We start from the raw sequence: 23,451 nt of genomic DNA on the forward strand, positions 1-23,451 counted from the left end.
ACACACACACACACACACTAGTTTTCTCACCCACCTTTAGACAATGCAGCGTGTCTGTTTTGGAGAACATCTTGAACTTGGCCAGTTCTCCGATGAATCGGACCGTTTTGTTTTTGGTCTCGATGTTGATTTGGTCCTTCTTACGCATCTATTAAAACATTTATAAAAAATAGAAAAAATCTTTCATTCATGATTTTGGCAAAAAGAAAATACATAGTGTCCTGCTAGTTTGCATTTGCAGTCTGTTAATCTGCAATGTTCCCCTGTTCCCCTGCATTCATTCACAAAAGCAACAATTTTATCCCGATAAAGGTTTTTTTTTACTGGGAGTTTTTTCCTCAGTCGAGATAAGGGTGTAAGGGCAGAGGGTGTCATACTGTATGGAATGTAAAGCCCACTGTGGCAAAATGTCTATTTGAGATATAAAGGCTATACAAATAAAAACTGATTTGATTTGATTCTATTTGACAACAATACATACATGGAATCTGAAGTCTCCCTTCAGCATGGAGCAAAGGTCTTCGGCCACGTCAGACATGCAGGGATGGAGGGTCGCCACCAGACGAGAGTAGAACGGCAGCAGATCCAACCTGCAACAACAGAGAGAGAGTTTAGTGTCTCATTTACTGTGGTAAGGGCGCCTCCTGGTGGTGACTGAAGGCATATCATGCATTTTTAAAACCTGTTTGTAGTATTTTTTGATTCATAAAATGAGAAAATATGGATACTAACACTATTATGTTGTAAAATGTTCCCCTATTCCCCCTGCAGTGTATTGTATTAGAGTCAGTGGTTAGTTTACTGTGGTGAGGGCGCCTCCTGGTGGGGACTGAAGGCATAGCATGAGGCTTGAAAATGATATATATATTTTTCTTATTGTCAATAAATCCCCCAAAAATACTCAAATCTGAATGTATCTGCAAACATTATTTTTTAGCTCAGGATGGGTATGGAGAACCAATGGTAAGTTAGTAATGGTAAATGGACTTGACTTATATAGCGCTTTCTAGCCGATTTTCTCAGCCCCAAAGCGCTTTACATATCTTACCACATTCACCCATTCATACACACACTCTTACACCGATGGTAGAAGCTGCCATGCAAGGCGCTCTCTGAACCATCGGGAGCAATTTGGGGTTCAGTGTCTTGCTCAGGGACACTTGGACATGTGGCGGGGAGACGGGGGAACGAACCTCCGACCCTGCACTCCAGAGGCGATCTCCCTACCGACTTCGCCACTGCCGCCCCTACCTACTACCAGTTCCTCCTTGACAAACGATACTGCTATTGGTATCTATGCAACGTTAATACATTATAACGTAACTGCCTAAAGAATATCATAAAATAATAACAGTTGAATCTTTACATGCATCAATTTATTGAAAGTTATTTGAACACCGATATGTACTTGAATCAAAGAGCAATATCAGTAGTTATGTTGGTATCAATACATTTATCAATTCATCAATACGTCGCTGAAAATAGTCCCCAACAAATGCATTACTGCTGCCTTTAGCTAAATATTTAGTTTTTTAAAGCCTTCAGGAGGAAAAAATTATCCACAGACAGGAGGTCAGACAATTTTAACACAGAATTAAAGTTATATCAAAAGTCCAAATCTCTCCATATTAATGGTCATCAAATGAACACAGTATTTACCTCTGTCTTGGGACGGTGAACAGCGCTCGCACAAGCTTCCTCCTGTTGGATTTGGTGTTCATGTTCATGCAGAAATCCATGGCCGCCTGAAGAGAGGCAACACAAGGCTCGTTAAAGGTGCAGTAAGCGGAATGGTTCTTTTAGCTAACTTCCTGTCAGTTACTGCAGTTAGCCAGTCCCCTCGCTCGTCCCTACGTCACCACATTAATGCACTGCGGTCTTCAAGCAGCGAGTTATCTAGCATCATCTCAGATCCACAAGTGTGATAAAACATGATAAAAACCATCAAAACAGACATTGGGAAGGATTTTTACCTGCGCCGACATTGTAGGCGCATAAACATTCACCCATCTGTTGCTCTGGCGTGCACCGGCAGTGAGACCATGGGGTGTATATACTATATATGAGTGTCGGTTTGTAGCGTTCTCTCTTCTGATTGGATAAAAATTTCGGGATCCTACAATAAGTTTATTTGCCAATTACATACAAAGCAGCTGACTGAGAGATCGGCTTTATGAAACGCGCACATTATGTAAGTGATCACTGTATGAATAAAGAGCGATTTAACACTTATATTAACATAAATAAACCGCTTACTTCACCTTTAATATAAAGATTTAAAGGTTGTTTTACTTGTCAGCAACGTACAGTAAAAGCTTATAATATAGAAGGGGTCAGGTGGAAAGGTGCTTAAAATTCTTCCATAATAAGCTTATTTCTAATGTTCTAATGTACCATCTTTAACACTTTAAGATGAATACGTTTTTAAATGATCTATTAACTATAATAATACAGCTGCAAAAAACTATAAATATATCTACAGTAAACATTACTAAAATCTATATCGAAAATAAAATAAAATCCATAATATAATTTTGTTTTTATCACGTTATCTGGACACAAATCAAGGCAATATGGACAGCAGGTTAAACATATTCCCTGCGTTCTAAATCACATGCTTTTTCTTTTTACTACCCTACAAACTAAACCTTGCTGGTTTGCATACTACAAAAAGGTCATTGGAAGTGTTAGGGCATCTGGGTATTTTTGGCATACTGCATTTGATAAGCATGTATTGGGACATCCTTAATCTTTTTCTGGGGTACTAAATAGTATGGTAGTATGGGGATTGTTCCTCACCCGGTCTATGAGGTCTCTGTTGACACAGTTGGGAAGCTGCTGGATGAAAGCGTCAACGATCAGCTTCAAGTGGGAGCCGGTGTTGGCCTCCTCTTCCTCTTGCTCTGCATATACAACAAGAAAAAGGGTTGTAAAGATACACTCAGAATAAATATGAAAAAAACTACAATAACTGGACAATTTAGAGCTTCAGAACAACACAAAAACACTGATTCATTTCTATAAACGAAAGCCTTATTTTATCAATTTTATTCTGCTCTAAACATACAGCAGAAAAAGGGTTATAAACATGTCAACGCTCCCTTGCTAACCCCTCCCTTCCCTTTGGGTAAATTTAGAGAAGCTACGGTGGCCTTCAAGGACAAGAAGCTATACTGTAGTTACTAAAGATGGAATCATCCAGCACTGCCTCAAGTGATAAAGAAAAACTTACTAACAGATATAGTAGGATTGCCAGTAACTTTTTATGACGTGATGATTTATTATTTATGATATTTACAACACATGAATAAAAAATGGTGTGTACGTGGTTAGTGTCTCCCTACCCCATAACATCTGTATCTCTCCAAACTGTCTAATGTCAAAAAGCAAAACGGCCAAAAAAAATTATGGTGGCACTGGTTACAAGGACTTGTATGACATATATATACACAACAACATATCAATTCAAAATGGCGGCCCTGTGTGTACCTTGCTCATCCAGTAGTTTCTTGGCCAGCTCTTCGCTCTCTGTCTCCTCTGCTCCCTCCAGCTCCATGGGCTCGTCTGTGATGTCCAGCGCCTCCAGCTCGAGCTCCAACTCCTCTGTGGTGGTGACCGCATCCTTACCCTCTACTGCTTCTACACAGACAGACAGACAGACAGACAGACAGACAGACAGACAGACAGACAGACAGACAGACAGACAGACAGACAGAGACAGAGACAGTAAGTATTAATCTAAGAGTGAGGCTCTTTTTTTTTTACCAATGCGAACCAGCAATTTAGCAATCTTTTAAGAACCGGTTTGCTTTTCCGCGGTCAAGAGAGACACGTCATGAAGTCACTGTAAACGTCTGTGTGCTTCACCAATTCTAGCAACAGGCGAAAACATCACATTTGCACAAGTGTTGCATCTGGCTTTGCTTTGTTAACAAAAAAACAAAAACTTTTCCAATTTGATATTGTCTGAAATAAATTCAATAAATAAAATAAAATAAAATAAAATAAAATAAAATAAAATAAAATAAAATAAAATAAAATAAAATAAAATAAAATAAAATAAAATAAAATAAAATAAAATAAAATAAAATAAAATAAAATAAAATAAAATAAAATAAAATAAAATAAAATAAAATAAAATTCAATTCAATTCAATTCAATTCAATTCAATTCAATTCAATTCAATTCAATTCAATTCAATTCAATTCAATTCAAGCCTACCCTTGGCCTCCTCCTTGTCCTTGCTCTGTCCCTTCTCGTTGTCCTTGAACAGAATGGCGGGGACGAAAGCTTTCAGGTCCACCAGGTTCTCGTAGAAGTTCTTGGCGTCTTCGTCCTCCCAGAGCCCGCCCTCCAGGTCGAACTCTCCGGGTTTACCGGGCGTGAAGATATCAATGCCCGTGCCGTGCTCTAAGGGAAGGATAAATAATAGGCAAAATTACATATAAAGATTATTTTTTGGGGCGTTTTCAAGCTTTATTTGAATAGAGTTGAAATGGGGAGACAGACTATCAGCTCCACAAAACTCTCTCTGTATTTCTCAGTATGGCAGTGTTTACAAACTGGTGTCCCCTCCCCCCTCCCCCCTGACACTGGTGCAGGAGCTCAGAAAAATCCCCAAGAAGAGCCCAAGAAATGTTTCAGTTGTTGAATTTACTCCTAAGAAAAAACCTGGACGTACAGCAGAAGGTATAAAATCCATGTGCCATCACTGAAGGCTTTACCTCATGTAGATGCACCGACAGTGTTCTTGTAATTACTGAGAATTCCTCATGGGGGGGGCGACAGAAGTTACTCACTATAGCTTTAAAATGAGCCCTTTTTCATTGATCTATAATAGTATAAAGTAAACACCACCCACCCTCGGTGACAGTCTTGTCCAGGGGCAGGTCCGGCATGTTTTCGTCCAGCAGGTCGGCCAGAGAGTGAGTGTTGGCCAGAAGCTTCTGGTACGAAGTGGCAAACTCCTCATACTGCTTGTGTCTGTCTTCACTCAGCTCCCCTTTGGAATGTAGGATACGTCTAAAAGAGGGGAAAATGGTATTTATTTATTTGTTAGGGACAGCGCAAATTAATGAACAGCGGTAACAATCACAGCTGTAAAAATGCCAGATTTGAGCAAAAGTGCTAATTTTTTATTTATCTGTTGTTCCCTAGGCAGGCAGAGAAAGACAATTTACAAATAGAATATATATAAAAATACAAAGGCACCAATAACCCAAGACAATAAAAGAGCTTAAAGGTGGTCACAGACTTGGTGACTTGGACATCTTGTTCGTCGACTACGACAAAAAATTGGCTATTTTTATAGGAACAAAACCACCTTCCCTTTATTTAGTAGGAAAAGGATTATTGAGGCAGTTTTTATGTCTGTCCTTGATTACGGTGATGTGGTTTACCGGCATGCATCTCATTCATGTCTTAAACTCCTAGACTCTGTTTTTCACTCTGCCTTAAGGTTCATCACAGGAGATGCTTATGACACACACCATTGTCTTTTATATGAAAAGGTTGGGTGGTCCTCCCTTAAAGAGAGACGTGATGCACATTGGCATGTTTTTATTTACAAAGCCTTGACTGGGAAGCTTCCTCGTTATTTAACAGAAATGTTGCAAATTTCAGATGGGCTTTATCAGACCCGCTCCACTGACATGCTCATGCTTTATGTCCCACAAGCCCGGTCTGAGCTGGGAAAGACAGCTTTTAGCTTCAGTGCCCCCGACTCCTGCAACAACTTACAGCAACAAATTAAACTGAATACCTTCATATCCTTTAATCAATTTAAACAAACTATCTTAAATCTGCCAAACTCTACCTGTAACTGTTTTAATTAGGCTATATTGTACTTTCACCCATTTAATTTCATTTTAATTGCTGCCACTCTTCACCACTGTGTAAATGTTTCAATTGGTTTTTTTTTCTTCTCTTCACCTGTTGTTGTGTATTTGATGTATTTGCATTGAATATTGCTTATGCATTGTTGTTTTTCCTTGGAATTTGTTTGAACTCGACACCATTGAAAATGAGGGTCACCCCTCAATTGGTCTCTCGAGGATAAATAAAAGTTAAATGAAATGAAAATTAAAAATATGTTAAATGTTATGTCTTATCACTATGGCTGCCCTAATTATACCATTTTACAGGCTTCGAATACTAAAAAAAAAAAAACTTGATTAAAAACCTTATTAATCCCAATGTTAAGCATTCAGTAGTTACGCTGGTGCAACACATCCTGCGCCTACTTCTGTCTCTTACTGCTGTGTCTTTTGATAATTCCTATCAATTTGAAAAATGTTTCATGTCATTCTATAATATATTAGATCAATATGGAGTTAACAGAAATCCTTATGATTAATTATCTGTATAAACATATATTTTAAAATATTAGTAATTTGCTGACAAAATATATTGTAGTTTAAGCTACTTTTGGAAATAGTTTGGTTGCAAAAAAACCCCAAAAAAGACAAAAAAACAAAGCTGAATACTGAATTGGTCCTTAAATACTAGACAAATGAAAACATTGTAGAATATTCAAATTGCCACACCACATAAAAAAAAAAATCGGACCAATAAAAAAATGTATTACCGTAATTAAAAAAACATATATGTGAAAACCTCAACCTCACCTGTTTATAATAATAATAATATATATATCTGAAAACCTCAACCTCACCTGTTCTGCCTCTCAGTATTCTGCAGCTCCCTGTGATCTTTCTTCAGGTGTTTGGTGAGCGAGGTGAAGTATTCTCTCAGTAGGTTCTGGAACGGCTGCTGCTTCTCCACACTGATGATCTCGCTGGGAGGGAACACTAACGCAAACTTATCCACCGCAAGCTTCACCTTCCTGGGCAGCAGACTGGCTATGTCATCCCCGCAATGCTTACAGAAACTTATCACCACCGAAACGTGTGTGTGCGAGTCCCTATCCGTGCTTATGATATTCTTCAGCTGCTCGTATATCAGAGAAAGGCCTTCTTTGTCCGTGAATAGACCCACGATCGTGAGCTCTGCGATGAAGCGAAGATCGGTGCGTAGCTTGCTGACATTGGGCGATTTCTCCTCTTTCCTGGCTTCGAAATGCCTCTTCCAAGCCTGCAGCAAGAGCGGGGCGAATTCGGTGTAACGTTGGTGGAACAGGGAACACAAATGAACGGCGCAACCCACGTCGGATATCTTCAACTTGGCTTCGACCACGGAGCTCACAGCTTCTCCGATGTACTTGCTGAGGTTGAGAGAGGTGAAGTCGTGGGAGAGAGAGTCGCGCTGCTGTTCCGTTAGCGTGCGTAGCTTCTTGACGAAGGCGGTGTTCTTCTTGAGGCTGGAGTCCAGGCGGCTGAAGAACGTTTCCTCTGGCCGGCCCTCGGAGGCGTTTTGGTTCTTGCTCCGGAGTTCCTTGCGGGAATGATGGCGCTCCCAAGCCTCCTGGTGCAACTGGTGACTCTCCTCCTTCTCCCTAGAGACACGAGGGGAAAATACACAAGGGATAGTACACAGTAAGAGAGGGAAGTTGCAATGGGTTTAGTTTAATTGGTTTAAGGCCTTGATGTATTTTGTTTTGCATAAAGTAAATGTTGCAAATTAAGAATTTCATCTGTAAAAGTTGTAAATCATTTTGTGCTGTTGTCTTGCTTTGCCCAAAGCATATGATTTAGTAGAGGTAGACCGATTCAGCCTGATTAAAAATAATATTTTGTTCCTTTGTTTACTTTTTCAGTTTGTGTTCTTTAAAAAAAAATAAAAAAATAAAGTATTTAAAAAGTACATTTTAACATAACACACACTAGGCCCGTTCTTCACCTTCTCCTGAATAATGTAAAAAACAAAATAAAAAAAATTATAATAAAAAAAGTAAAGACTTTTTTTGTTACTGTTGTGTTATGTTTCTTAAAAATGCCTAAAGCCGAAAAAAATACTATTTCTAAGTATAAAAATAAATAAAATAAAATAAATAAAATGGCGACCCCAAACTCCCCACCAGTCCTTACTTGAGCAGTGCGGCCTCTTCCTCGCGTTGCTTCCTGGCTTCTTCCTCCTGGACCTTCCTCTCCTCTTCCTCCTGCGCTCGCTGCTCCTCCTCCTCTTTCTTCTTCTGTTCTTCCTCCTCTTTCTTCTTCTCCTCCTCCTTACGACGCCGCTCCTGGGAACGCAGGATCAAAAACTTTATTTATATATGTCCTTTAAAGGTGCAGTGTGTAATATGACATCATCAAGAAAGTTCTACAAAGTTCTAGAATGCAACGCTCCCTGGGTAACCCCACCCCTTTCGAATAATAACAGAAGCTACAGTGGCCTTCAAGGACAAGAACAATTCTACATTTTAAACAATGCACCTGATGACATTCCAACTATGACACTTTCAAGATGGCGGCACTAGGCCTTGGTCCAAAATATGCAGAAATATGGACATATGAGACCCTTTCTAAGGGAAAAAATAATAATTCAAAAAAGAAATTTCAGCTATTATGCACTAAATTAAATGTACTTATGGATATTATAATTACTTTCTACAAAATCTGCTAGGAAATAAAACCCAAAATTCTACACACTGCAGGTTTAACCAATTCAAACATATTATCTTAAATCTGACAAACTCTACCTGTAAATGTTTTAATAAGGCTATATTGTACTTTCGCCAAATTCATCTTAATTGCTGCCACTCTTCACCACTGTGTAAATGTTTAAATGTTTTCCTTTTTTTCTTTATCAGTTGTTGTTTGACTCGACATCATTGTAAATGAGGGTCACCCCTGAACTGATCACTCGATAATAAATAAAGGTTAAATGAAAAATTAAATATATACGGCACATTTAAAACATTTTAATTGTAAACAGGTATGTTCCTAGTAGCTACGATGGATCCCTTTGTTTACATACCAGTTTACAGAGCCTAGGCTGTTTATTAACTCAACATTTTGAAGTCATGAATGGACTGAGTGAGTGAATCACCTTTTCCTCTTTCTTCTTCTTCTCCTCCTCTATTCGTTTCCGTTTCTCCTCCTTCCCGCTGCCGCCATCTTTCTTCCCGCTCATTTTAACCTTAGAATAAAGTTAGTAAAGGGAGTTATAAAGCGCCAAGGATTAAATGATCATGGACAATTATAAATGTATGTATTTGACTAAAATTGATGGACTTTTTGAATTTCAGGGAGGATGCAGGAGGTAAACTAGGTGGGGTTTAGTTACCCTTTAACAATGAGTGAATGTAACAGTACCTGGTTAAGATTTTCTGTTTTGTATGTTTCAAAAAATTCTATAACAATTAACATTTTAGTGTAAAATTTCAAATGATCATGTATATAAAAAAAAAAAAAAAAAAGCAAGTCCATGTACAAGAAAAATGTAAAGTGCCAGGGGTTATAAATGAATATAGTGACATAGAAATGAAAATAAACCAAGATATAACATTTATACAAAGTTATACATCTCAGATTAGGAGCATAATTGTTCACCTCATCTTTGGCTTTGTCCCGAGCGGACAGCGGTCGTCTGTCTCCGCCGTCTCGTTCCTTCTCTTCTTTCTCGTCCATGTTTACAGAGCGCTTGCGTTCAGCAGGCATACTGAGGACAGACAGACAGACAGACAGACACGCAGACAGACAGACAGACAGACAGATACTGGGGGTTAGCAACACTCTTTTATTCTTCAAATTAACTTAAATATTCATGTAAATAGACTAGTATTAACTTTTTTTTAGTATTAAAGTCAGCTGATATTATGGAGGATTGGTGATGTACAGGAGGACAGACAGAAAGATACTGGGATTATTTTTTTTGGCATTTTTCAAGCTTTATTCAGACAGTAGTGGAGAGACAGAGATGAAATGGGGCAGAGAGGGGAATGACATGCAGAGAACGACCCGGGCTGGGGGCTGGATTCTAACCACAACAACAACTTGGCAAGCAAAAAACAGAACACCGTTTTGATCATTTTCTAGCTCACCCCAAATCTGTGTTGTTATCAAAATGATCAGTCTTATTGTTGTTTACTGATGGTACTTTACAATATTTTATAATTTAATAAATAAATAACTCAAAACAACCCGATAATATGTTGCTTGTGTCACATAAGGGTATCAATCAACATCAGTTATTGCGACATGGATGAGTAACATTCCGAAGCGCTATCCATGCATTCTCTAGCTTGGATAAAATGATCTAAAAAAATAACTGTCGCTATTATCAATATCTATTTTGTAATATGATGTAACCTAACTGCTATTGTGACACAATTGCAACAATGACGCACTTATACACGACTCAACATTCATTGCAAATTGTAAACAACGTCAGAAATAAAACACTGGCAGCAAAAAAAAAAAAAATGTTATTGACATTTTCGTTATCTGTTTATATTGTTAGCATGACACACACACACGCCCACGCAGCTGCACCGTTAGCCACCTAGCTCCAGCTGTGTCTCCATGGTAACAGCTCGGCTTAATAATAGCGATATAACTTCACGAAACATCTTAATATCAGCGGTGAAGTCGACATTTTGTTTTAGGTTATTATGAAGATGCTGTGACGTATTTAAAATATGTCAATGAGAAAAATAAGTCAGTTAGCATTAGCATAAGCTACCGCGCTAAAGCTAGGCCACTTGTTTTGACGTTTTGACAGCATTTAACCCACAGTTAGTTTAGATTAAGGCGTCTCATTGTGAATTTGGGATAATATAACACATGTATAAGTGATAAGCTGTTGTAATTTCCGTGTAAATGTGTTCGTAAAATGAGAAGTTTTACCTGCTACTTGTAGCAAAACAAACATCGGTCATTAGCGTTGGGTTCCTTCTGCTTCTTCTTCTGTGGTGTTTCTTGGCGGTTGGCAGAAAAGTTTAGAGACGCAATACCGCCACCAACTGGGATGGATGGATGGATGGATGGATGGATGGATGGATGGATGGATGGATGAACGGACAGACAGACAGACAGACAGACAGACAGACAGACAGACAGACAGACAGACAGACAGACAGACAGACAGACAGATAGACAGACAGACAGACAGACAGACAGACAGATAGACAGATAGACAGATAGATAGATAGATAGATAGATAGATAGATAGATAGATAGATAGATAGATAGATAGATAGATAGATAGATAGATAGATAGATAGATAGATAGATAGATAGATAGATAGATAGATAGATAGATAGATAGAAAGTGTGCCTCTCTCTGTGGTCTCTATGAAGAACTACACTTTTAACACAGTCTGTTAAAAGTGTAGTTCTTGTGTTTTCATCTGCCTTGAATAACCGCAGCTTCAGACACATGAAGTAACTCTACTTGGGTTAAAATTAAAAATATTTATGAAACTGTTGTATAATAGGCGTATACATAACTGCTATGACGTCCAATCAGTTTGCATATATCAAATCAAATCAGTTTTATTTGTATAGCCCAAAATCACAAATACATTTGTCTCAGTGGGCTTTACATTTCATACAATATGATATATGATACAATATGCCTTACATAGATAAGTGTGTTACTTCTGTAGCCCCCAATGAGGAATTCTGAGTAATTACAACAACACTGTCGGTGCATCTACATGAGGTAAAGCCTTCAGGTGATGGCACATGGATTTTATACCTTCTGCTGTACGTCCAGGTGTTTTTCTTAGCAGTAGAATCAACAACTGAAACATTTCTTGGGCTCTTCTTGGGATTTTTATGAGCTCCTGCACCAGTGGCTGGACGACGACGACACCAGTTTGTAAACGCTGCCATACTGAGAAATACAGAGAGAATTTTGTGGAGCTGATAAAGTTACGCACTATAGCTTTAAGTGAACGTATTTCTACAAAAAAGTTAAAAAAAAAGAGAGAGAAGGAAACGTGGTTCATGTTAACACAAGTTAAACTTTATTCAATTCACAGAAATCTCTCCACACCAGCGATATAATATTCATCTTATTATCCAAAGAGCTCGTAGCAAAGCCTTCAATCTTAAATAAACTTGAGCCTCTTAAATACAATACCTACAATAAATAATAAAGATGGCAGGTCACTATGTCATTTTTCTAATAATTTAAATTCAAAAGTTTACATATGGGGTTTTCTTTTAAAAGGTGCTCCGAGGAACTTTTCAGTTTTGTGTTCATTCTAGCGCCCCCTTTGGACAAAAGCGGTAGTGTTTTTACCACGCCAGCTGTTGTTCCTGGGTGAGCGTATACCCATGACAAAGGCATTAAGACAAATGATATAAAAATAGCATTTTTTGCACTGATGGTCTCGTTTGCTGTTACATGTCATGTATGATCATCAGAGGAAAAATGAGACTGTTTCAGAAATATTTAAAAAGTTCCTCGACGCACCTTCAACGGATCAATACAATATTTATTACAAAATTATATATATTTTAAGAAAACATTTGAATTAAATTATTAGGCAATGACGTACCTGTAAAATATCAAAATAGATTTATTTCAATGGGTCCATAATGTTTGAATAATTTCTATAACTATTTACAAAAAAATCTCCCGAAAAGAATTATGCAATTACAAACAAAACATAGAAAAAAAAATATTAAATTTGAATGCTTATAAATAATAATAAATTCAGAGTCTTATCGCCACAATGCACAAGCCAAGCTTTTTTTCAAAATAAATAAATATTTAAATTGTTTTTACTATAATTACAGAACTCTTTCCAGGAGATGTTTTAAGAAAATTATGGATCCATAAAATAAAAATGTTACCAAAATAAAACAGCATTATCAGATGTTAGAAGAACCAAACTCAAAAATACACAATCCAACATTTTTACAAGAGTCTTGATATAGCTATGGAAAAAATTAAGAGACCAGTCTGGATTTTTCTTCAATCTTCATGTCTACATAACTTATTGAAAATGCTCTTTAATGACAAAAAAAATGTATTGTGAATTTGGTAGAAATGTTGTCAGTAGTTTATATTATAAAACCAAAATGTTCATTCTACTCAAACACATGTCTATAAATAGTCAAACGAGAGACGCTGAACATTGGGAGTGGTCTCTTCATTTTTTCCAGAGCTGTATGTATATATCTTTGACATTTTTATCGCATTTTCAGAGGGAGAATATGGCGTGATTTCGATATATTCAACTCACTGTGTATGAGTTAATAATCTTTGGAAAGTTTTTCTACAATTTTCTGATTTAAGTGTGAGATAGTACAGACGTAGAGAATTATATACATTCTAACGTTAGCTGTCTAAGCATCAGTTAAAGTAAATCTCTTATAGACAACAAATAATAATAAAAAAAAAAAACATCAATATACGCCCCAAAAAAATTGATATTTTGAAAGGGAAATATCATTGTGAAAATGTATTTTTTAAGATAGTATTTTTTTATTTATTTTAAATGAAATGAGACTGTATAGAAAATCTGTTCTGTAATATCTTTGGTGGTCTTATGTGTTGAAAAAAAGAATAATATTGATTCAAACATTTCTGGGAAACAAAACAAATAAAAATAAATAAATAAAAAGAACAAAACCATCAATATACGACCCCCCCCCCCCCCCCCCCCCAAAAAAAAAATCGACATTTAAAAAAAAAAAAAAAAAAAAGTTGTGAACTTTTAACCATGTGTATGTCGCGGATAGTATGGATAGTTGCCTCAGATTTCCGGATTTTGAATTTGAGTTAAAATAAACAGTTTTGGCTCAATTTGTCCCCTTAATTATCAATATAAGACAAACCAGATCGTACACAGAAACTTGTATTTCAGCTGTTTTTGGGATTTTCAATTAACTCATAACTTATTATAACTAATTATTTTTTTTATTTTTTTTTTAAATAAAATTAGACTGTATCCAAAATCAGTTCAGTAAAATCATTGGACACTTATATGTTGTCAAACGGATAAGTAATAAAAAAAAATCATAATAATGTAATGTAAGTAATCAACCGGTAAAGATTCACGACGATATCCATAAGCTAAAGGTGCTCTGTCTGTGTGTGTGTCTGTCTGTCTCTCTGTGTGTGTGTGTGTCTGTTTGTGGGTCTGTCTGTCTGTCTGTGTGTCTGTCTCTCTGTGTGTCTGTCTGTCTGTCTGTCTGTGTGTTCTTAGCTGAGGTAGGTAAGCACCACCGACTCTATGGGCAGCCTACACACGGGACACAACTTATTCCTTTTCTTGAGTTTTCTCGCGCACACATAACACGACATTAAGTGACCCGTTCGCCCGTGGACAATGCAGCCATTCTTGGGCCGGGACAGACAAATCATACAAGGTTCCAGGGACGATTCGGGCAGGTGCCACTCCGCCGAAATATTACGCTTTAGCTCCGGGACCGCGGTATTTCGGGCATTCGATGAGGGCGAAATAAGCTCTTGAGAATCTGTGTATGAAGATGAAGCGTGGCTCTCTTCACTCAGGCTAGAGGTGGAGGGTTGGGAGGACGTTAGTAGGACGTCCTGAGAGTTTGGAGCGGACGCAGTGCAGTCAGACAGGCTCTGGGAGAGAGGATGGGGGGGAGGAGGGGGCGTTTTGGCTCTTTTACCGTCCGGGACGTCAACACCTTCGTCTCTCTCTTCACCGTCGGAACCTGAAGAAAGACAAAAAATAATCAGTAAATAATAAAAAAAATAAAAATAATAAAAAAAAAAATTTGTAAGTAAAATAAGCAAATTAAAATTAAATTAGTAAATGGTTAAAAAATTATCAGTTTATCATTGATAAGTTGTGGAATTATTTTTTTTATTTTTTAAAGCTATAGTGGGTAACTTTTACATATAAACAAATGTCGGTTACATTCAAGCCATGATCGCCAAACAAGTTGACACAAAGTTGATTAAGCCTATTATCAGCTCCACAAAACTCTCTCTGTATTTCTCAGTATGGCAGCGTTTACAAACTGGCGTCGACTTTTTAAATAAACCCCACCAACAGACACAGACAGAGACAGACAGACAGACAGACAGACAGACAGACAGACAGAGACAGACACACACACACACACACACACACACACACACACACACACACACACACACACACACACACACCTGTATTATCTCCCTTAGCTGCCAGTTGGTCGGTAGGTTTTGGGGGGAGGGCTTTAAGAGTGTTGGACTTTGTTAATTCGTCTGGCAGCCAATCACACCGCAGCGTCCAACAGCGTAAGCAGTTTCTGGTCAGAGGAGGGTTCACCTCGTCACATTTTACACACCGCCAGTAATCCTGAAAATACACAAAGAAGAACATTTAGACCTGTACAAGTGAGTGAGTGAGTGAGTGAGTGAGTGAGTGAGTGAGTGAGTGAGTGAGTGAGTGAGTGAGTGAGTGAGTGAGTGTGGGTTAACACTAGGTTTTAAGGTTCAGGTATGAATTAGGTTTATTTTAGGGTAAGGGTTGGGGTTAGGCCTTTTTTTCATGCTTTATTGACAGTTTTGTAGAGACAGAGGTGAAATGGGGCAGAGAGGGGAAGTGTGTGTGTGTGTGGGGGAGAAGACTCACAGCTTCAGTGATCTCTGTGTCTTCGTCAAAGGAGTCTTCTTCCTCTTCAATGATGGTGACCTCATATACCTGGACACACACGCACGGACATTAATATCATTTTATTGATTAATTTATTTATTTTCAATTCACTGTCTGCCGTACATGTGTGTCTATTTCGTTGCAGATCCCGATGGCGAATTTCGTAAAGAGTCTTACCTGGCGATTCCAATTTTTTTTCCATATTAAAACAATAATTCAGTGTGTTCTTAAAAAAAATCAAAAATCAAAAATCAAAAAATAAAGTAATGATTTTTTTTTTTTATTCACGGCATGCACAAACATTATCAAAACTTTTCTTTCTTTTTATTGAAAATCAAACTATACACCATACTATACGTTTGTTGATGTGTTCTAAGCTTTCTGTGGCAGAACTCCCACACTGAAGACAAGAATATTTTTTGGGTTTTTTTAAGATAATTTTTGGGGCATTTTTTTCTTCTTTATTAGACAGTTTTGGAGAGACCCAGGCCGGATTCGAACCCAGGTATACACGTGTGTTAATATAAATAAATAATACAGAATCTCAGCACACACACACCCCCTGAAAACACACACACACACCAGGCTAAATATCAGTGTGTTTACCTGTTCGTCTGCAGACAGAGAAACATCATCTTCTTCATAATCGTCAGAATCGATCGACTCGACTTCAAACTCCACGCTGAAGTTATCACTGTCTGAGTCTGAGGCTGCTGCCGCCTCTGATCGCACAGACTACACACACACACACACACACACACACACACACACACACACACACACACACACACACACACACACACACACACACACACACACACACACACACACACACACACACACACACACACACACAAACAAATTTAATTAAACAACAATACAAATATTCTAGATCATTAAATAAAAGGTAATGCAGAGACCGATTTTCAACCCTTAAAAAAGAAAGAGTTCCATTAAAAAACAAAACGAGAAATGTTCGAAGAAAAACTGTACAAAACCTTACTCATTTCAAAATGGCCGATTCAAAATATTTAAAACCTTTATTAATTTTTTTTTTTTTTTAAATTTCAAGATCTTGTCAGATTGTGAAAATCTGGCAACATGGATCTCGTAATTACGAAATCTTATCTCGTAATTACGAGATCCTGAGTGTGCTAACGGCTACATTAGCTGTGAAACTTTTTTTTATTTGGTGAATGCTCAGCGCCACCGTAACATGGCGACGGTTGCTACATCCATTTCATATACATCACCACTATTCATTTTGTCATTCACATCCCCTAATGCTTATTGGTTGAAATACTCACTGTGCTGTGCGAGTCCTCCGATTGGCTGCTGCTGCTGTGTCTGTCCCGCCCACTTCCCAGTCCTCCAATCACACACCAGGAAAGGCTTTGGTCGAAGGTGAGCGAGTAGCTGTCGGAGCGTCTTCTCTTTCTGCCTTCTCCTCCTTCCTCTGTCTCTCCATCCTCTGTCTCTCCCTCCTTCTCTTCATCCCCCTCTCTCTCTTTCTCTCCCTCTCCGCTACAGGAGGGTCCCGGGTTGTTGGAGCTTCTATCGCTGGTTCTACGTCTTCTCCGCGTTCTATTGCGGGCCGGAGATGTTGAGCCACTTTCGGTAACAGCCACCTGGGAAAAAAAACACGAAAAAATTTGATTATTATTATTTTTTCAAAGTTTTTTTTATTGATTGACAAAATCGCAGAACAATTACTGTACAATGGTTTATACAGTTTGTATTCCCCTTTTTGAAAAAAATCTATTTAAAATTCAAATTAAGCGTGTTCACTTTTACAGTTGTGTGTGTTTGTGTTCTAAAAAAATAATAATCCAAAAATAAAGTAAATATAGAAAAAAAAAATCAAATGAAGCTATGAGCGTGTGAATGTCGATAGTAAGCCTGCTATCGGTGTATGAATGTGTGTGTGAATGGAAACGTGGGAATGGGAACAGGTCTCCCTTGAAAAAGAGTCTCCGGTCTCAATGGGATTTACCTGTATAAATAAAGGTTAAAAAAAAAAAAAAAAATGAATTTTAGCAGTATTGGCTTTTAATTTTTTTTTTTTTTAATTCTTCATAACTCAATAAATATAAAAATGTTTTACTAAATGTCATACTACTAAATATGAGATGGTCAGAATGCAGTACAATGCGACGCAACATTTCCCAGCTGTATTACCGGACTGTGTGTGTGTGTGTGTGTGTGTGTGTGTGTGTGTGTGTGTGTGTGTGTGTGTCTTACCTCCGTCGTTGTGTCTGTCTGAGTGTTACTGTGAGGTTCACTTGAGGTTAAGCTTGGTGGTGAATCTACGAAAGAGAAAAAGAGAGGGAGAGAGAGAGAGAAAGAGAGAGGGAGAGAGAGAGGGAGAAAGAGAGAGGGAGAAAGAGAAAGAGAGAGAGAGAGAGAGAGGGAGGAAGGAAAGAGAGAGAGAGGAAGAGAGAGAGAGAGAGAGGGAGAGGAAGAGAGAGAGAGATACAGAGAGGAAGAGGGGTTAGTTTAGTCAGAGTCAAGGCAGAAAGAGAAATACAGTAGAACTAGTAATAGAATAGCAGTCTTACCTTGTGTCTTCACTGCCACCAGGTTATTGGTGATCATTGCAAACAAAACTCTGAAAAAAAAAATAAAAAATAAAAAATGTTAGTTTCACAGTCAGTCAACAACACCAAATACATTTATAATTGTCGACACATTTTTGCATCTTTTCAAAATAAAGTAGAGATGAAAGAATGAACATTAGGAACAGAAATTCAAGCTAAGTCCAGTGTCGTTGTTATTGTAAAGCAGAACCACGTCGCACAGAGAGCAACAGATGGGTGAATGTGTATGCGCCTACAATGGCGGAGCAGGTAAAAATCCTTCCCAAAGTCTGTTTTGATGGTTTTTTATCATGTTTTATCACATTTATGGATCTGAGATGATGCTAGATAACTCGCTGCTTGAAGACCGCAGTGCATTTATGTGGTGACGTAGGGACGAGCGAGGGGACTGCTAACTGCAGTCACTGACAGGAAGTTATAGCTAAAAGAACCATTTCGCTTACAGCATCTTTAATTCTCTTGTGTGTCTCTCTCTCTCTCTCTCTCTCTCACACACACACAGACAGACAGACAGACAGACAGACAGACAGACAGACAGACAGACAGACAGACAGACAGACAGACACACTCACAGACAGACAGACAGACAGACAGACAGACAGACAGACAGACAGACAGACACACACACACACACACACACACACACACACACACACACACACACACACACACTGTCTTTCTCCCTCACCGTGGCTCTTTAACAGAGAAGCTGTCGACCCCAAACACTCGGCCCAGTTCGTCCTGTGAGCAGTGGACGATGTGCTGCTGCTTCTGGTCGTACAGCTGCTTCTGCATGATGTACTGACCCAGGTAGAACATCACCTGGAGGGCAGGGTAATAAAGCAGGTTTTAAATTAAAGCCACAGTGTGTAATATTTGAGTATTTTATGGCGCTTTTCCACCGCACATGTAGCTCGACTCGACTCAGTTCAACTTGGTTTGGTAGCAGCACGGGTCGTTTTCCACCGCAAATAGTACCTCCTGAACGTGGGCGGGGTTGTCGTAAGGGGCTGAAAGCCTACTCCGGAGCAAAGTAGCAAAGCAGAAATTACGAGCAGTTGTTGCACTATTAACTGAACCAACCGCCAAAAACACAGATGAAAAATGTTAAAGAAATACCCCCCTTGTATCTGTTTGTTAAAAGAAGTAGAAGAATATTGTGACGGGCCATTACAAGGGAGGGTTGGTATCCCGATGTGTGACTGCCACACAGTCAGCTGTAGGGATGCGTCACGTACATCCCTATGCACGTAAACACGGGCATCATAAAGTTGCCGGCCACTGATTGGCCAGAGACTACCGTCTGGCCAATCAGCGGCCGGCCGTCTGCCGACATCACCTTTTAGCATCGGCTCAGCTCGCTTGGAACCTAGAGCGAGGCGATACCAAAAAAAGCAGCCGCTGCAGGTACCAGATACCATGTTTTCGCGTTGGAAACGCCAAAAATGCGAGTTGAGTCGAGTCGAGTTGAGCTGATACCATGCGGTGGAAAAGCGCCATTAGTGTCATCTAGTAGAACATCACCTCTAGGGGAAATTACAGCGTTTTTGTATTTACAGTTATTTTCAGTCGATAGCATTTTTTAAATTTAAAAAGGTACAGTGTGTAATATTTGTGTATATTTTAAGCATTTTTTTTTTACTTGTTTATTTTGGGTTTTTCTTTTTAAAGAACACAAACTCACAAATAAAAAATAAAATTAACAACTGACATGAAATACTCTACTTAAAGGGACACTGTGTAACATTTTAAGTAATTTATTAGCTAAAATCAATATCCTCATTCAGAAATATGTCCTCATTGGTGTACAATCACCTCTGCCAATAATCTGAATTATCCTCCTGAGCGGAGAATTACAAATATTTATATTACAATTTGTACATTGAGCAGGCAAGTCTTATGGAGGCATCCATGTTTTTGGAATGTCATCAGGTGCATTGTTTATCATTTAGAATTGTTCTTGTCCTTGAAGGCCACTGTAGCTTCTGTTATTATTCAAAAGCTGTGGGTTACCCAAGGAGCATTGCATTCTAGAACTTTCTAGATGATGTCATATTACACAGTGCCCCTTTAAAAAGGTGCAGTGTGTAATGTGAATCATCAAGAAAGTTCTAGAAAATTCTACAAAGTTCTAGAATGCAACGCTCCCTGGGTAACCCCAACCCTTTTGAATAATAACAGAAGCTACAGTGGCCTTCAAGGACAAGAACAATTCTAAATTTTAAACAATGCACCTGATGACATTCCAACCATGACGCTTCCAACATGGCGGCGCCAATGCCTTGGTCCAAGGTATGGAGAAATATGGACATATATGAGACCCTTTCTAAGGAAAAAAAATAATAATTCTAAAAAAATAAATCAGCTATTATGCACTAATTTAAACGTACTTTTGGATATTATAATTATTTTCTACAAAGTCTGCTAGGAAATAAAACCCAAAATTCCACACACTGCAGGTTTAAATGACTGTGTAATATGAAATCATCAAGAAAGTTCTAGAATGCAACGCTCACTGGGTAACCCCACCCCTTTTGAATTATAACAGAAGCTACAGTGGCCTTCAAGGACAAGAACAATTCTAAATTCTAAACAATGCACCTGATGACATTCCAAAAACATGGAGACCTGCCCGCTCAATGTACAAAATGTATATTAATATTTGTAATTCTCCGCTCAGGAGGATAATTCAGATTATTGGCAGAGGTGATTGTACACCAATGAGGACAGATTTATGAATGAGGATATTGATCTTAGCTAATACATTACTTAAAATGTTACACAGTGCCCCTTTAAAAGGTTTGTAAGACAATGGTCTTGAACAGTTATTTTCAGTGAATAGCATTTTTTTTATTTAAAGGTACATCGTGTAATATTGGTGTATTTCGCAGAATCTAGTGGTGAGATTCTAGATGTCAACGCTCCCTTGCTAACCTGTCTCTTTGGGAGAATTTACAGAAGCTACGGTGGCCTTCAAGGACAAGAAGTTATAGTTACTAAAGATGGCATCATCCACCACTGCCTCAAGTCTTTCCACAATATCAAGTGATGAGGTGAAGATGTATTTAGTTATTTATTCTATAGTACTTCTTCTTCTTCTTGGTCTTCCAACAGGTGCATTTCCCCAGGACGCCCACTATATAGAAAAATGTGTAAGGCTGTTAAGTTTGTCCGTTCTGAGTTACTGTAGAAACATGGCGGTGCAAAATGGCGGCCAAGGTTCCTACGTTAATATAAAAGGCTCATTCTAAGGTAATATTAACAAAAAAACAATATAATATTATTTACCTCCTTCATGGTGAATACATCTTTCGTTGCGCCGGCATGTTGTAGCAACGTGTGAAACTCTTCCTTTGGTCTGACCTGAACACACACACACACACACACACACACACACACACACACACACACACACACACACACACACACACACACACACACACACACACACACACACACACACACACACACACACACACACACACACACACACACACACACACACACACACACACACACACACGTTGAGTCAATCAGGAAACAGTCAATGAGTGATAGTTACTTTAGTGTTATAACATAATTTAAAACAGTAAATAATCGTTTCTCACTAGTATGTTGTCGTCAGCGGTGTCGCCGTGTGGCTGCTCCCTGTCTTCTGACATTGTGAAGCTATTGGTTCCTGCAGACGCAAACAGACACACACAGACAGACAGACAGACAGACAGACAGAGAGACAGACAGACAGACAGACAGACAGACAGACAGACAGACAGACAGACAGAGAGAGAGAGATTAAAATTAGGAATGTGCATGGTGAACAAATAACCATCAACCGATAAGACCTTTAACCGATTAATACTATCAGTTCAAAAAATACAAATATGTTAGGACATCCCAATCAACTCTTGCGAAATCTTCTAGTTGGGGCAAAATATGCAGGTTGCGGCTTGACGCTTTGTAACATCGTGACGTCGCATGTAACTTGGTGTCGTCACCATGCGGATGTTTCCATGTATAGTAATGCTGCCACTTTCCTACTCGCGTCTGCCTCGCGCCCTTATAGGTCCATGCTCGCACCTTCCGCCACTGAAAGTGTTCCGGAAGGAAGGTAACCAATCACAACGAAGTTGGGTTTTCAGGAAGGGAGGGGAGGAGGCGGAAATGTCAAAAGCAAAGTGTTTACAGGGCATGCTGGATCGCCAAAATAAGAGAAAGAGCTTCCCGAAAATCTACATAGTTTTTTGTGGTGTGATTCGTGAGGTTGCTCTATAGCAGTGTAAAACAAGAAATTAAAGCTCCCATATTATACACTTTTCGGTTCTATTATACACCATATTATATGGTCTTAGTGGTCCCTAATACGTTTTTCTTTAATTGTTTGCTGAAAAAAACTTTCAGATAATTTATTGTACTATGCTGATGTTCAGCTAATCTCACAATGGCCTATTTTTTTTAAAAGAGCTGCAGCTCCCCTCGTAAATATACAATCATTGAGCTCCCCCCGCCCCCTGTCCGGAAGCGAAGCCAGATACGCCTCGCCCTCTGTCTGTCAGGGCCGTGGACCAATAAGAAATAGGGGTGTGGGCTGCACAATGGAAGCTTCTGGCTTTCCAGTTTGTGAGGTCAGAAAAGGGGAGAATTCTGACTTGAGTATATTGGGTGGGGGAGGGGTGGTGGTTTCAGAAAGGGGGAGAGTGAGAAAAGGAGAGTGTTATTTTTTTAAATATTTTGGCAGTCTCTAGGCACACCGTGGACCCATGGATATGTTAGAACACATTTAAAAAGTGCATTTAGCATAATATGTGACCTTTAAGACCAGAAAAGTAGTATAATAGGTCCTTTTTAAAGTCAAAAATAGCATCTTGTCCGTCCCTCACTCCCACCACTGAAGACACACACACACACACACACACACACCCTGCAGCAAAGAGTGTGATCGGTCGGGGAGTGTCTGTACACAAAGTTCTCTCTCTGTGAAACTTCCTCAATACACAATAGGTTAAAAATAACACAGATCAAGTTGGTTACAGAAGCTATTTTTTCCTCTGATGATTATAAATGACATGTAACAGCAAACGTGTCCAAAGGGGGCGCAAAAATTAACACAAACTGAAAGTTCCTCGGAGCATCTTTATGTTAGCAAACTTCAGATATAGTATTTTTTTTTTTTTACTTTAAAACTAAAAAGTTTGGGGCGCCCTTAGCTCAGTTGGTAGGGCGTCCCCCCCATGGGCCTCGGCCAGCAGCGGACCCGGGTTCGATTCCAGCCCGCGGTCGATCTCTGCATGTCACTCCCCTCTCTGCCCCATTTCAACCCTGTCTCTCTGCACTATCAATAAAGCATAAAAATACCCAAAAAAAAATATTCTATAAATAACCATA

At 38.8% G+C, this 23,451-nt stretch overlaps 2 protein-coding genes across 8 annotated transcripts in view; both read right to left on the minus strand.

Annotated features, from left to right (window-relative positions):
• The window catches only part of upf2 (UPF2 regulator of nonsense mediated mRNA decay), a 35,890-nt gene extending 25,103 nt beyond the window's left edge, over positions 1 to 10,787 (minus strand). For all 7 annotated transcript variants that reach the window (XR_013845454.1, XM_080051004.1, XM_080051003.1 and 4 more), the window contains exons 1-12: positions 10,746 to 10,787; positions 9,450 to 9,558; positions 8,947 to 9,036; positions 7,986 to 8,137; positions 6,674 to 7,453; positions 4,862 to 5,022; positions 4,222 to 4,410; positions 3,490 to 3,639; positions 2,800 to 2,903; positions 1,660 to 1,745; positions 482 to 590; positions 35 to 148 (exon numbers count right to left, since the gene is read on the minus strand). Coding sequence is in view for 6 of the 7 variants with exons in the window: in XM_080051004.1 (XP_079907130.1) it covers positions 35 to 148; positions 482 to 590; positions 1,660 to 1,745; positions 2,800 to 2,903; positions 3,490 to 3,639; positions 4,222 to 4,410; positions 4,862 to 5,022; positions 6,674 to 7,453; positions 7,986 to 8,137; positions 8,947 to 9,036; positions 9,450 to 9,558; positions 10,746 to 10,777 (2,076 nt within the window). In the remaining variant the exon portion in view is untranslated. The remainder of the gene's footprint in view (positions 1 to 34; positions 149 to 481; positions 591 to 1,659; positions 1,746 to 2,799; positions 2,904 to 3,489; positions 3,640 to 4,221; positions 4,411 to 4,861; positions 5,023 to 6,673; positions 7,454 to 7,985; positions 8,138 to 8,946; positions 9,037 to 9,449; positions 9,559 to 10,745) is intronic.
• A 2,796-nt stretch (positions 10,788 to 13,583) lies between these two features.
• mdm2 (MDM2 proto-oncogene) lies at positions 13,584 to 21,745 on the minus strand. The gene is made up of 10 exons (XM_080050829.1): positions 21,678 to 21,745; positions 21,358 to 21,432; positions 18,758 to 18,891; positions 18,031 to 18,080; positions 17,714 to 17,778; positions 16,780 to 17,100; positions 16,079 to 16,207; positions 15,452 to 15,520; positions 15,001 to 15,175; positions 13,584 to 14,540 (listed from the first exon to the last, which is right to left on the minus strand). The coding sequence occupies exons 1-10, from the start codon at positions 21,729 to 21,731 to the stop codon at positions 14,059 to 14,061; spliced, it is 1,554 nt and encodes a 517-aa protein (XP_079906955.1). The 5' UTR covers positions 21,732 to 21,745; the 3' UTR covers positions 13,584 to 14,058.
• Positions 21,746 to 23,451: the final 1,706 nt, after the last annotated feature.

Source organism: Ammodytes marinus (genome assembly GCF_949987685.1).
Source record: "Ammodytes marinus genome assembly, chromosome: 22".
In the NCBI taxonomy this organism is placed as follows: Eukaryota; Metazoa; Chordata; class Actinopteri; order Uranoscopiformes; family Ammodytidae; genus Ammodytes; species Ammodytes marinus.